At 36.4% G+C, this 15,704-nt stretch overlaps 1 protein-coding gene across 1 annotated transcript; it reads right to left on the reverse strand.

The window, feature by feature from the left end:
- Positions 1-417: 417 nt before the first annotated feature.
- Positions 418-10,068, reverse strand: LOC150098847 (uncharacterized). Its single transcript, XM_090405763.1, has 7 exons — positions 9,930-10,068; positions 9,694-9,816; positions 9,209-9,345; positions 1,930-2,038; positions 1,603-1,830; positions 954-1,048; positions 418-591 (listed from the first exon to the last, which is right to left on the reverse strand). The coding sequence occupies exons 1-7, from the start codon at positions 10,066-10,068 to the stop codon at positions 418-420; spliced, it is 1,005 nt and encodes a 334-aa protein (XP_090261889.1).
- Between the last annotated feature and the right edge of the window lie 5,636 nt (positions 10,069-15,704).

Below are 15,704 nucleotides of genomic sequence, written 5' to 3' on the forward strand. Positions count from 1 at the left end.
ATATTCAACAGCTTTTAATTCGTTACTTCATACAACAACCATCTCTTAACAGATCATTCTTTTTAACTATTCGCATTAGATCTCTAACAAGTCAATAAATAACGATGTGCATAAACTTTCCATGAGATTTTCATGTCGAGCGATTATAGGAAGAGATAATATCTCTTTATGGAAAAAACAGTGGCCTAGTATTATAAAAGCAGCGTATGTAACAGGATGAAGTAACTTGCAGATTTAAAAAAAAATCGTAACAGGCAGCAGTACAACAGCAGGTAGAAACAAGCTGTTCTAGTTTCCTAAAGGTTGTCGCGTTTCGTTTCAGTGACAGATCAGCGAATAATGAAAAAAAAAAAAATACAAAACAAATAATCGGTAGATGAGTGTGCTACTTCGACGTTTCAACTAATTGCAATAATTTCATTGCTGTATTTCATCGTCACTATTATCCAAATGGCTGTTGGAACTGCTAGTCATTGCACAGCTATCGTGATTGACTAGTTCCGATGCGGGAGGGAGAAGATTGCCGCCACTCTCACCATCCGGTGTGGAAGGAACGAATCCCAATCGACCATTTCGGTAATCGTCAATTGCCTAGACAAAAACAAACAAATGCGGTTTATAATTTGCAGCGGGAGGTTGAAGACAGAATGAAATATTAATTACAATTACAGGTACTTTTCGGTTTAACGTAAAAGAATCATTAGAATCATTCTTAGCTTCGCAAATATCGTTTTTTGGTAAACGCATGTTAAAAACAACAGACTATAAAATTATATTTTTTCACATTATTATAATGTATTGTTTGTAAGGAAGAAGGGCGTACCCTTCTTATTTACTCGATTCTAATTATTATTGTTCTTGGAAAGAATGTTTTAACCTTCTTCCCCATTTGAGTCATTAAATATCAAACCATCTATTTTCTAAAGGCAAAATAAATGGGAAGTAAAACTTACTTGTTGGATTTCCTCTTCGGAATTCATCACAAAAGGACCATATTTGACTATTGGCTCATTAATCGGCAAACCAGCTCCCAACAGTATGCTGCAATCTGTTAACGGGAAAAAATGAAAATAGTATCATTATTAATGCACGGCATATACTCGTGTGTCCAAGTATAAATAAATAGACGAAAAGAGACTTAGTTATCGTAAATGTATTCCCAACTGTTTAGTGTGAAATCTACATTAAGGTTTCGTGCCATCTGCTGGTAATAAATGAAGGTTTGTCATTCATTAAGTTGGGCATACCTTTACCGCAACAATACCTCTGAGTTGGAAGTTTGATTTTGTCCATCTCTCTCTCTCTCTCTCTCTCTTGTGTCTAACTATATCCGTTGATGCTGGTTCACAACAGAAAATATAACGCTGAACAAAACCGAAGCTCATTTGAGCTTTCAGTTTGTAAATATAGGCAAAGCAAATTATATACATGATCGTTTTTATTTGGACATTACAATTAAATCCTTTAATTGTAATGTCCAAATATTTAAAGAGACGGAGTAAATGTACTACAGGGTTATAAACAATGGCAGCCACATAAAAAGCATTAATATAGTTTGGTATTTGCATTCCGTTTTATAGAGAAGAGAAAATGTTTACTTACCTTCTTTGTCCCCAGCTTTCACGAAAAACGAGTGTCCTTCCGGTCCTAAAACACCAACTGTTCCTGTCTCAGCAGACTTCAAGTCGTGTCCTAAAAATCCGGAGCCTTTCCAGACATAGGCAAAACCATTATAAGAAGGGTGGATTTCGTGGGTGAAGCATCGACCTGCTGGAAGATGGACATCTAACAATATGATAGGTATCCTTGTTGCTATAGTTGCTTTGCATCCTACAAAGTGTGGTAAAAAAAAAGCAGATATACCATACGACTCTAATTTATTGGAATATGAAAAATAAATGAGATAATTCCTTAATGAGAAAGACTCACCTCTACATTCTCCTGCTATAACTTTTATGACTGTGCCACTTTCTTCATCGGTCACCACAGGGATGTCTTCTGGAGGAACGTCTTGATAACACGGTTCCAACATTTTGTCCTAAAAAATGAAGTAGAGATATTGTAATAGCTACTTGTAATAACTACAGGAAGAAAAAAAGCAAAAAAAAAGAAAAGAATGCTGTCTATATTTAATCTATGAACACACACGCACGCACGCACACGCTGATTACTGCAACCACTACGAAAGAAGCTACATCTTATACTATTCTTCTTCCTCTGATAACGTCAATTTTCCTCGTTCTTCGATTCAAATGATTAATGTGTGAAACTTGATGCCAAACAGATAGTCCAATGAACTCTACATAAAACAGCGAGTACCAAAATTAATAGCTGTCCACACAAAGCGTGTCAAGAAGCATGATAAACGCTTCTTACACATTCCAACAAGGACAGCAGTAGACTAGCATTCAGTTCCTTTGCGATTTACTTTTCTATCATATAATACGGTTTTATTCAATAATAACAGTACAGGGAAAACTTGTACTGTTATCACTCTCATTTCCTCGAGAATAATATAATTTTAATAGTAACTGGTTTGCAATTCACTGATCAATGGTCAGCAAGTTGATGTATTAAAGCAAATTGTTGAAAGTTCAGCGAAACTAAACAGTACTTTGATTAGATTAGGGAGTTCAGACACGCGAAGCCATAAGAATCCAAACCACTGGTGGCTAAAACTGTTGAGTTATTCTGGCGTCGTTCATCTCCTTATACTTTTAGTAACAGTGCAAGCGGATTATTTTGTCATAGTTAAACAGCACCGATGCAATTTTCTTTGCGCAGACACTATTTATTTATTTAATACTTCTATGAATTGAATTATATACAAGCCAGATGTTATGGATCTTTACAAGCCAGATGTTACGGATCTTCACAAGCATAGATTTTTGGATCTGCAAACTTGACCTTTTTAATTGACGTATAAACCTCAACCAGCTACGATATGCAAATATACAAAACGTCGCTGAGAATTTCAAGTGCCATCTCCACTGATAAAATTCATTCATTTAAAAATGAAATAAAATAAAACAGTATTATATCAAACGTATGCTTATTTGCTTCTGTTCATTCTCATACTGAATTATAATAACAAGAAACAGTCAGCCAAGTTGAAATCTGCCTTCATTAGGCAATAAGAAAATGTCACTGCACACAATATCGTGGAGATCTCAGTATGTCTGGCTCTGGACGTACTACTCTTACTTTTTTACTACTTCCTGTATGCAAACTATGAAATCTTCTGCTAACCATGAAAGCATTGCCATCGTCTCAACATTTCTAAAAGATCAAAACAAAAAAGGTCAATGAAGACAAAAAATTCTACTTAGTTGACAGCATCTCTTTCTGTCATCTATATAACAGGCAATGGTTCAAGTTCCACTTAAGGTTTGGAATTGAACTGTGAGAGGGTGATGACTGGTGCTATTGCATGAATCTGAACGGATTTGATAGAGGATGGGTAAATTATTGATACCAATTCTGATGAACGCAGGAACCATAGAAGTATTTATAGAAGATTCAGCCTGCTGAAACGGAACTGCTGTGTGAAAGTAGTGAAGTGTAGTAGTGAGAAATGGATTCCCAGCCAATCTAACTGCTCTTTGTTTTGTATATAATCCAGTATTATAGGAAGTTCTTAGGTGTATTATCCCAGATATGAGAACAGTATTCAATGGTCAGTGCATTTTTCATTTGTATAGGATTAGGAGCTGTTTGGAGTTGAAATAACGCCTCGAGCGAAATACAAGACCTGATTTAATGGATTCAGAGCAGGCAATATTTGTGATATATATGTTTGTACCAAGAGAGATTTGAGATTAGAGTTAGTCAATAAAAGTAAATTTCATCTTAAATAGAGAAATAAGTATTGTCAAGGATAAGACCGGAACAACAGGGTTTTTTTTGGTGCGTGGAAAATAATGCAGATCTGTTTGGACGGCATTGAAGTTGATAAGGTTATCCAAACCTCATTGATGAATGTTTTGAAGATCAGAATTTAAGGTAATTGAAGATAAAGTTCTGCAGGTTGTGGTAATTTGTGCTTTGCAAGGGTTTATGCCAAATGAAGAGTAGTGGCGCGTGCTATCATTTGCAAAACTGTGTACTAGATTGACAGTTCAGCTGGAGTAGATCATTTATATATAGAAGGCAAAAAGGTGACAAAACAACAGAGCCTTTTGGGAATCCCAGAATCGGTTGTATAGTTAGAAGATAAGGAACCATTCACCATCATTTTATGTGAGCGTCCAGTCAGTAAGCTAGTTACCCAATTGCAGAAGTCAGGGGCAGACAGAGATTTACTAAACTTTTGCATGGTGTTTGTCTAGTGATATGTAACATAGGTCAGTAGATGGTCTGTTGATTGGTAGTGACGAAATCCATACCGGCAGTTCTTTATTAGTTGAGCCTTCAAGATAGCATTGAGAGTAATAGTTCTTTTCATTACTTTTGAAAGAATTGAGATGAGAGAAATTGGACGGTAGTTAGAATGTAAAGATTTGTCACCCTCCTTAGGAAGAGATTGCGTGTGGGCTAATTTCCAGATTAGGATAGATACCAGTGGAATAAGAAAATGCAAAAGTGAAACAAAAAACAGGAGATAGTGATCGTCAACTCTGGTGCAGAGACCTTTAGAATAATCGAAGGAATGTCATCAGGACTAGGAAAGGTCAAATGAGGCATTTAGTGTTTAGAAGGGAACATTTACCATGATCAGCTATGCAAGAATTAGAGGAGACAGAAAAAGCCAGGAGGCTGGATTTTTCTGGGGGTGATGATGCAATAGTACCATATGGATGTAACAGCGGTGGAAGTAGTTCTGGGCAGAAATTAAGGCAAGCAGTTTTGGCTGGAAACTTGAAAGCATGGCTGCAGTTTTGACCAGAATACCTTTGGCTCTCTCAAAGTCAGTTTTCGACCTGTTGATAGTTCTCTTGCAGTTATTCCGGTTTTTGGTGAATGCAGTATAGGAAGATGGAGTTTTGGATGCAAGCCAGAATTGTGTCTTTGCACAATCATCTTATTCGATGATTCGTTCTGAGCATAAGTTCCAATAGTCGGAAATACTAATCTAAAGGAAATGAGGCGGAAGTAGAAGTTGCGAAGATAAGTCTACTTGTCTTTCTTGTAAAACCATACAACACATGGATGTTGCACCATTATGGAAGAGATTTGATTGTAGTCTGAGCTGACTAGCGAACAAAGAACATTCATAGCGTTCTTCAATGGGTCGCCAATCAGGAAGAGGTCAAGGATGTTTGGGGCATGGTGGAGACTATCTGGTATTCTGATGGACATGTGAACAATTTGTGTGTGAGAGATTATTTGTGATTGCAAATGTCTCAGCTTCTCTGCCCACTTTGAAGAAAAGTGACATTTAGAAAATGGAAATCGAAACGTTCTCAGTTGTTGTTGCCATTAGTAGACCGGTAGAGTCAGCATGTGAATTTGACAGAATGAGGTAGAGGTTTTTAGCCAAAGAGGTCAAAATCGGGAGATTCCAGATTTGATACTCTAGCAAACATATGATCAAATCCCACCGCTGAGGCGAAAGAATTGAAAATGTTATATCTTTCTTCTCTAGAGAGGGTTCCTAGATGTACAACCCTTAGTCCACTCACAGAACTAACGTAGAAATGATAGGTTTGTATATGTTTCACGAATGGATGTACTCTATTTGGAAAGAGATCAACGGACAGCATAGTGTGAGGAACAAATAGCCATGGTCCACGCCCTAACACGACGTAAGACCTTTTCGTTACGATACCTGCAGCAATCTTACGGGAACATACTTTCCACAACCGTAGGATAGTGATCACTTTTGAACCATTCTTCCTGTAGGCACGTGATGAGATCCTGGACTGTTGTGGGATGGACGTCCCTTAACCTCACGCACCGCTCCAGTTAATCTCACAGATGTTCAATAGGGTTGAGATCAGAGCAAGGCCAGTCAAATGTGGTGACGTTTGACTGGCCTTGCTCTGATCTCAACTTACGCTGCTGTAACTGCGTAGTCTACAAACTACGCAGTTACAGCAGCAGCCTTACAACACGGAGCATTGTCTTGCTAAAAGACACAATGGTCATTTCGGTAGAAACATCACAAAGTATGAAGCATTGCATTGTCTAGAATGTTCAGATAACTCTCGGAGCTCAATGTTCGTGGCACCACACACACAAAGGGGTGAGTCTAAACTAGGAAAAACAGGACCATACCATCACACCACCACCTCCCAGTTTCATAGTTGGAAATACGCACTCTGGTAAGAGACGTTCACTTGGCATCCGCCATACCTACACCCATCCATCTGCTTGGTAGAGGGTATAGAGCGATTCGTCGCTATATTAACATAGCTTTCCAAGCTTCCACGTTCCATTGTACACGTTCTTTGCACCGATGAAAACGATGCTGCAACTTGGTTCAGGTAATGTAGGGCTTGCATATTGCGGTCCTATCACGGAAACCCATGTTGTGAGCCTCGGTTCTGGATGTCGGATGTTTTTGTGCAGATTCGTGTTCCACTCGGTCAACGTTTTGACCGACGAATGGCTATTTTTACATATTATCCTTCGTAGCAACCCTACGGTCACGATCGGTGAGCCTGGTGGGGATGTCCACTGAGAGTATCACTTGCAGTTTACTCCCTGCGCTTCCATTTCAGTATGCTGTTACTGATTGTAGACCTGTGATGGTCCAATTTTTCAACAGTTTGCCGAACAGATAGGCCTGCAACATGACATCCTATCCCAGTGCTTGTTTCAAACTTCGTCAGTTCCCTTCACGCAGCCATTTCACCCAGCCATAGTTGCACTGACTTGGGAGCATCATATTCCTCCAATTTATACGGGCTACAAATACGTGACTCGTTACATGGCACCTTGTCCATGGGGATGTTCGTTAACTTCTTTCCAATCAGAGTGTATATATCCAACTTTCACATATGCATACATTCATACATTTAAAAAAATTCGAAGTTACAAAATCACTCTAGACTACTCGAATGACTCGTAAAGATATTATACGGCCAAAAGGCCATCATTTAAGTCTGTATAAATAATATCATCCCTACCAATTATTGCCGGTTATGGCAAATGACACCTTCGCTACCATACAAAATGCTAAAATACATTTATAGATCATTTTTATATATCTAAAACATTAATATTGGAGCTGTAAAAATGAATATATTTCATGGAGCATTTTGGAGAGTGATTTCTAAACCTTGTTAGTCTCATCTATCAGCCAATGTCATTTAGTCTCTGACACGTTGCTACACGTGCTTTTTTTGGTAATGAGTTGACTGTGTTCTTAACCAAAACCAACAGCTTCAATCTTCAAATAAAATTTACCTACAGGCAGTGGCGGCTCGTGACTTGAAATCGTGGGGGGGGGGGGGGGTGCTGTAACTTTCGAAATATACATACATACTGTAAGTACAGTGTATACGTGTTTGGATAAAATATCGAAATTATGGTAAAAAAAAATTAAACCATGAAAAAATATGGTTTATTATCGATAAAATTATACAGTTTGGTATAATTCAAAATTAATTAAAAATAAAATCCATTATAATAATGTTCTAAAATAAAAACTATAACAAATGTTATGTCTTTAATTGTAATGTCCAAATATTTAAAGAGACGGAGTAAACACGATAAGCATACAAACACTCTACTACTGGCGCAAACTGCATATAAACAACAGTGAAACTGCGCGACGGACAGTGCTACATTACGCTAATTGCTCGTATCTCACTATAACGTGCATATGCTTGCGCGCGTAGCAAATACTAGCAATATGACACTGTGGTAAACACAGTGCTGCTAGCGTCCTAAGTGCTACAAGATGGATTTTTATTATTTTTTATGCAAAATAAGAGAATGTATAGGATTGTTGATGATAAAATTAAATATTACAAGCAAATATAAATAAATTAATAAATATATTTACATATCGAGAAAAATTGGGGGTGCTGCAATTCTGTAGTGCCTATGCACGAGCCGCCTCTGTCTACAGGTTAATACAAACAGCAGCCTTCTATTACGTGCCAAATAGAAGTAAAAAATGGTTGTCCCAGCTTTACAATCTATTCGAAAAAGACAGTAGACGATATACTAGTATTTATGCCCAGTCTATCACCATCCTTATCATAAGAGAGGTATCATTGAGATTCTTGAACACTTGCCCATTCCATTATTTACATAAGTGTCTATCTTTTAGACTATAAAAAGGATGTCCCCGACAGCATAGCATGTATTGGTAATTATTACAATGTACCAAGTTGATCAAGTTATTACCAAATATATACGTTCAATGCAATCTAGGAAAGAGATTCATCGAGTCCTTTATAACAGAGGTGGAATCTCAAAACATTTATGAAAATTTAATATATATGTACGTCTTTCTTAGTTGAAAGCTGTTTTTTTCCCTAGCTACAAAGAAAGTTACACATCCATTATTCTAAGCAAATATATATCAAACCATTGGTTTGAACGGTTAATCGCGTACTCTTCCTTTTTTGCATTAATTATTTCTACAGACTGTAAAAGGTTATCAACATACGGTGTAACACGATTAGCAAATACAAAATATGAAAGGAAAACTATCAATGATTAATCGAAGCATGCTATTGATACTGTCTTTAAGTTAAGATACTCTGAAGATAGCTGTTGACAATAATGAAACGTGAGTCGACTGAACAAGAAGAATATAATTTCATATTTTACAATGACAATGCGTGTTAATGCTATAGTTCATTAAACTCGGTATATTGGGCATAATATATAAAGAAATATAAGGTGAGATTAAATAATTCGCGAAATAGTGATACTGAAGAAGGATGGAGGAAAATCGAAATGCGGCATGCGGAATTTTCGAATGAGTCCACTTCTATTTCACGTGCACACTACATTATATCCAATAGTTTATAGTGATTCTTGCTTTTCGATGCCTAAAATAAGCAAAGAGCAATAATATCCAGTGTTCCAGTTATCCTTCGGTCAACTGTCACATCTGCGTTCTCAATGTATACTTCCATATAGGAGTTTATGCAATTAGATGCCATGCTAATATATTTCACCAGCGTGACCCCATATACTTTTCATTTCTAATCTGCACGATCTCTTTTACACTACACTGCAAGGACTAATATAGGTAAGTTGATAATTAAATATTTTTGAACATTAACGTAACTGAAATGCGGCTTACTTTTGCAGGCAGGTTGATCCATAGTTGGAATCCTTCCCAAGTGCCGCCATCTTGCACAAGGTCATCAGTTGGCATTTCACTATGAACCACTCCATGTCCTGCTCGCATCCACTGCACCCAACCACTGCGCAATTCCCCTGAAAATAGCATTCAACAATTATTAAAAATCACACACTTGGCATTTACTAGCTTAACGTATTTACTTGACTTAATTTTTTTACAAATGAATGATTTCAATTGCCTTTTCTGGTTTACATAAAATTGGTTATTTCACAAAGATGGTAAAACGTTCTTTCATTTTGATATTGATGATGTATTTCGGATATCAAAACTATTTTGTTTCTGTGTTGCATAAATATTTGCATCACATATTAAAGGTGCATTCGATAAAAATATCGCAGAATAGTTCATATTAGGGAAAAGAACCCAATGTTCAGGATTTTCTACATGTAGCAGTTCATGCAAAAGGGAAAAAATTATCTCACCTTTGTTTCCTGCTGAATCTTCGTGTTTTACACCCCCTTCAATTACATAAGTAACTGTTTCAAAACCTCTGTGTGGATGGTCTGGTGCTCCTACAGCTTCTCCAGGCTTGTATGTGATTGGACCTGAATAGATGTGATAGACATTAACTCCACGTAGTGGTTATCAAACTAACAGACAGTAAAAAGCAAAAAAAAAAATGAATTACTTCGATATGTCAAAAATCTTTCTAACTTACCAATATGGTCCAATAATAAAAATGGATCGCAATTTTCAATGACTCCTCCAATAACCTTTCTTACTAAAAAGCCACTTCCTTCTCTTTGAAGACACAGAGTGGCGACTCGAGACACAGTGCGATGAACTACGTGGGGCATCTCTAAAAGAGACAGGCGCTCTGGGAAACAAATAGCACAAGTTGTACTGCATTTCGTAACCCAAATGAAAAATAGATAAGCACAAAAAAAGTAGATACAGAAAGATAAATAAACACTGACACATAAAAAGACAACACCCAAGTGGTCTGCAAACCACTTTTTAGTTTGTGACAAATCTCTTTTGCCAGAAAAACTCGGAGGAATAACCTATTTTAAGTAAGGCTAAGGTGGAAGGCAACCGTCCAAAAAGTACGTAAGAACATAAATTTTACTATCCTACACATAAAATTGTCCTCATTTGCAACATATACTTTCATTGAAGTTTTTTGTATTACTTTTCTTATTATAGAATTTCGCAGTACACTTCTACGAATGAGTAACGACATATTGAACAAATGCCTCATCGTGAGGACGATGAGGCATCTGTTCTTCATTTGGAAGGACCAGTGAGAATTATTATTATTATTATTATTATTATTATTATTATCTGAGACCTCCAGGGAGTCAAAGACTCATCGAGGGAGGCTATAAATCACCCAACCCAGCTATCATACCTTCCCTTAAATTCATTCACACTACATGCACTCACTACCCCTAAGGGCAAATTATTTCACTCAGTCAATGCTCTATGGGAGAAAAACCGAGCTCTTACCCATTTCTTGACCGTGAACAAACTTAGCTTCCATGGATTCCCCCCCGTGTTCTCTCCCCACCTTCCATATAACGAAAAATTTCATCAGATGATATTCTATAATATCCTTTCAAAAGTTTGTAGACCTCTGTCATATCACCCCTCTTTCTCCTGTTAACCAGGGTCTGCAATCCACATATTTGTAATCTATCCTCATAATCTAAATCCCATAATCCAGATATAATCTTTATAACTCTTCTTTGCACCCTTTCCACAGCTTCTTTATCCCGTTGGAACTCGAGAGACCAAATCTGCACACAATAATCCACATCTACTCTTATCAAAGCCTTATAAAGAGGCAAAATGACTTCCTTATCGTTAAATGTCAAGGATCGCTTCAACATAGCAATTATCCTCGGAGTTGTATTTGCAACTTTTGCTATGTGACCTTTGAACTTTAATTTATTATCCACCAGTACACCAAGATCCCTTGCCTCTTCACTTTCTTGTAACATAACCTCGCTAATATAATATGCCGCTGGAACTCTAATCACGCAAAAGTGCATAACTTTACACTTACTAACATTAAATTGACAGCCATTTTCGTTTGCCCAAATTTCCAGTCTATTCAAATCATTTTGTAATTGCTGAATATCGGTAGCATTCCTGATTACCCTGCCTATATTCACATCATCTCCAAACAATTGTACATCTCAAGTTGGACACTGCCTGATGTCATGATGTATAGATTGAACAATAATGGCCCAAGGACTGAATCCTGAGGAATCCTATCGATGATGCGAAAACTCCTCCCAGAATAGAACAGAGTTCCTTTGAGGAAGAATAATCCATCACTCGGACCCCCCCCTCCCTCATTCAGATCAATAGCTTGGTGTCTCTTTATAGAGTAAATTGGTTAGTTATTGGATATGGTTCGCCTAATCCGAATGGTCCTTGTTTGAACAGGGTTTCTAATAGCGTACGTAAGCAATTTTTTTCAGCCATTAAATCAGGTTTTGTAATATTCCACCACCTAATTCAGGGCATACTTGGGCAACCAACCCTTACCCCCAGAACTAGGTCCTTTTTGGTTACTCTTAATGAACACTGAATTAAGGTAACGTGTAGGGATTTATTATAGTCTATTGATGTGATGAAAACCCGAAATTTCCAAGAATAAAATCTCTGCTTCCAGCATATGAGACAGGCAATAAACTCACTATTGAAAAGCGTTTTTATTTCAAAGAAATTTTTCACATCAGCGACGAGAATGAAGCTAAAGTCTTGTTTACCTGAAGGATGAAGCTTGTCTCATCCATTTACGGATATTAAGAGGGTAATAATAGCAGGAGTGATCGACTCTCCCATAATAGAACTGACTGAAATTGAAGGTCTCATATTTCCAAATACAATTTTTAACAGATAATATGCAGGCTCAGCGAGTATCAATAAGATGTCAGATTAGTTTTGTCGGTCTGTCCTTTTTTGGGGGGGAGAGAGGAGTTATTTCTACATTCTTTCCGGAGAATTAAGTGAAATTGGGTATTAGGGATCCTTACAAAAGTTTGTTGAGCCATCTCAAGCTTTTCTTTTCAATCAGAAAATTTGCAGTTTAAAAAAAATAAAAGAAGCAAAAAAGCATCTTAAAATAATTTTCTCTTGCTCAATCATTCAATTATTTTGTTCTAAATGTCAACATTATAGTATAAAATTTCTCAAAATCATAAGTGTTACATATGATTTTGCTAAAATGTAACACATATAATTTTCACCGAGGTTTCCTAAGCAAACAGCCTCATCCTGGTTAAAAATGAATATAGTCAAATTGCTATGTACATCACCATTACATGCAGAAAAGAAGTTCAATATTCTGTATACAAAATGTGCATTATACAAAGATAATTTAGTTTTGGAGCAAAATAACTATTTACACAGAATCCGTAAACAGCAGAATCCGTGAACAACTAGATCTGTTCGAACCACTAACCCTGGCGATCAATTTATACGGTAATTCAGGGTAAATTCTCATTTACCTTGAATTACAGATTTGTTATAATCGCTGCCTTCATATTTTAAACACGTCTATTATTTCAGCTGGAATAAGTTTTATATTTATTGCATTTATATTAATATTCTTATATTTATTTATATTTTAAGTTACAGTGTGTGAAGACGAAAAGCTCCTTAACTCTACAGTCATGACATATGTGAAAATTAAAAATGGAAAATTATTTCCATTTTGGTTTTCTTTATACGTTTTATAGGTTTTTCAACTTGAAGAGGAGCAAGCAGGTCTCATATAAAGGTGTAGAATTTTTCATCCCGAAAAACAAACACTCGAATGAGAATATACGCAACATGACAAAACAACACCGAAGACTATGCAGATAGGATTAATTAACCGCACTATTACACCATTAATTCGTTTTATATGAAGGCGAATTGCTTGGCCGTGACAGGTCATTAAGCCTAACAAATTAAGGGAAGGAGTAAGGTGAGCTGATGAAATAATTTTGATGAGTAGTTTCAATTGGAAGAACATTTTACTGGCAAAATTAGACAAAAACAATGTCTTGTCTACAGTATACATGTCGCACAAACACTGCTAGTCTACGACAATGAGTGTGCCATACAAGGACGTTATACGAGACACATTTTTATTATTTTTTTACTGTCGTCAATAATTTTGTTATCTGTTTAATATTAATCAGGAATGTTTTTTTCATCTCTGTCATGATGCTCTTGCTATTTCTATATATACCATGATGGATTAAACAATGTCTTGATTTCAGTGCTGGACTTACCGTCAGAGGACGCTAGCATCAATGCATTGTTATATGTCAAAACTTTCAAGCACCTTTAGTAGACTTACTGATTTATACAGACATGAAAATACTTTATCACTGATGAATAAAAAAAATTGAAGAGAGATAAAAGAATCTCGAGTGACAGAGACACTGGAAATATCTTGTGCAATATTGTATAATTGGCAGCCTGTAATCTAATCCGATAGTAATCCGGATTATAAAACTAAATAGCACAAGTCGTAAACTGTGTCTCATATAGAGGTATGATGACTTCTCAAGATACTTTTTGTGACCTTCAGTTATATACAGGCATAAGATCTACAATAGCCGAACAGAAATGTCATATCTGCTGTTACTTTATCATCTTGGTAGCATGCGTACCAAACTGTTAATTCATCTGCTTGTCTGAAGGTATGAGAAGTGGAAACGAATAGGCTTTTCTCATTATTTGCAGTGCGTTTTATCTTCGAGTATGTTGTCTGTGTTTTTATCTGGAAGCATGCTGTGAGTGTGTGTTAGAAACATCGGTAAGGTACGTGTCGGGAGAGCAGCAGACACGTCTATCTCTTATCGATCTGGATATGGTATCTGTCACAGCAGCCTGATGTAATGACACAGATCACGGCACCGTTGTTTCGGAGTGTCACAGTGTGCACTGCCACCGCTAGATGGAGGTGAAAAACGTTAGGGATTTTAAAATTGGTATAATGAAGGTTATATTGTGAGAAGAGGGATTTAGTGCTTTGTTAGTAGTAGTTGCATTTTTCTAGTGATTGAACGTCTTACGGAATGCGTTGTATATATCCGAAATCACCATGGCAACAATTTCCGATATGAAGAAAACGACTTCCGGAGAAATGGAAGAAGCTTATCAGGTGAAAGCATAAAATGCACCCAAGCGAGAAGCGCGCGCACCTTCCCGTATGGTCTATTTTATGTAGGGATGAGTGCTATTCATCTAAGGGTGAGTTACAAAGTCTCACAGGCGGTGGCAATGTTTTTCCAAGGAGAAAAAGCTGTGGTTTTTTTTCACCCACAAAAACAGTCAAGCTGGGTAGATGATTTCACATATTTAACAGACATGATGGTCTCGTGTGGGTTGTGATTTTAACCCAACGAAACTAAATCATTTAGGTACAAATGTACAACTGGATGTTTTGGTAATAGGAAGATGATTTTTGAGCTTTTATTTATTTATTTTTATTAAGCAGTTTCTTTTGAGATTTTATATCATTTGAAATATCTCTTTTTGTGATTAGGAGCTAAGATTATCGTGTGATTGATTATCCTCAAACAGTACCCGACACTGCATGGATATCCAGTTATGTCAACGAACTTACTATATCCCACACACTACACTGATGTGCTACATATGTATGTTAATTTAAAAAGGCAAATATAAGGTCCATATTATCAGTACCGTAGATAGAAGTTTTCTTATCTACACTCATAGGGAGTCCACGCATGTCTGATTTTCCTTTTTTTTCATGCAAATATTGTGCAGAGGTACTTTTTTGAAGCCACTTCAAGCCTCCGATGAGCATAAATGGAATGAAATTCTATTACCTGAACAATTAACCTAATTCAGCGTATAATTTTTACATTAGCTTTTCCTACTGTTGCTTATCTATTCGTATTATTATTTGTAGTACGAATCATTGAAGAAATTCAATGATTCAAAGCATTTAGTATCAATATTGAAATCCGAAATGAAACAAACCTTGTTAAAATTCATAAACGTATAATCATTTTTATAACACGTATTAAAATTTTTAATAAGTTTAAAATGTGCAATTTATGAATTTGTATTCAATGAGAAAGTCTCCGTAGCTCAGTCAATATAGATGAAACCCTTTGGTCGGAAAGACCTGGATTCGATTCTCGTCCATGAGGTGAGGAACCTTTATCTGGTCTCTTTCGACTAAAAAATATCAGAGGAAGTAATAATGGACCTATAAATTACCGATATCTCCTCTGTGGAAGATCAATAATAATGTTTTTCCCCAATATTCAATATCGTTATTAATATCACGGATTATTTACATATGTAAGGTAAACAAAAATCTTGAGTTAGTACTAACAGTTTCTTTTACTGCAATTTGCTCTATTTCCTCAATTGGTTAATTTTTGTTTCTGTATTACTGACAATGGTAGATTTGCAGATAGCAATATGATTATATTGTGTACGTCTGTAATAC

This window comes from Typopeltis vanoorti, chromosome 15 (assembly GCF_054136105.1).
Source record: "Typopeltis vanoorti isolate ZY-2024b chromosome 15, IOZ_Tvanoo_1.0, whole genome shotgun sequence".
Lineage (NCBI taxonomy): Eukaryota > Metazoa > Arthropoda > Arachnida > Uropygi > Thelyphonidae > Typopeltis > Typopeltis vanoorti.

Excerpts from the sequence above, each read along its gene's own strand:
- LOC150098847 (XM_090405763.1), bottom strand. The coding sequence starts at position 10,068 with ATGCCCCACGTAGTTCATCGCACTGTGTCTCGAGTCGCCACTCTGTGT. Across the intron at positions 9,346-9,693 it reads AGATTCAGCAGGAAACAAAG|GGGAATTGCGCAGTGGTTGG; the intron begins GTGAGATAATTT and ends TGCTATTTTCAG. Across the intron at positions 1,831-1,929 it reads TATAGCAGGAGAATGTAGAG|GATGCAAAGCAACTATAGCA; the intron begins GTGAGTCTTTCT and ends CACACTTTGTAG.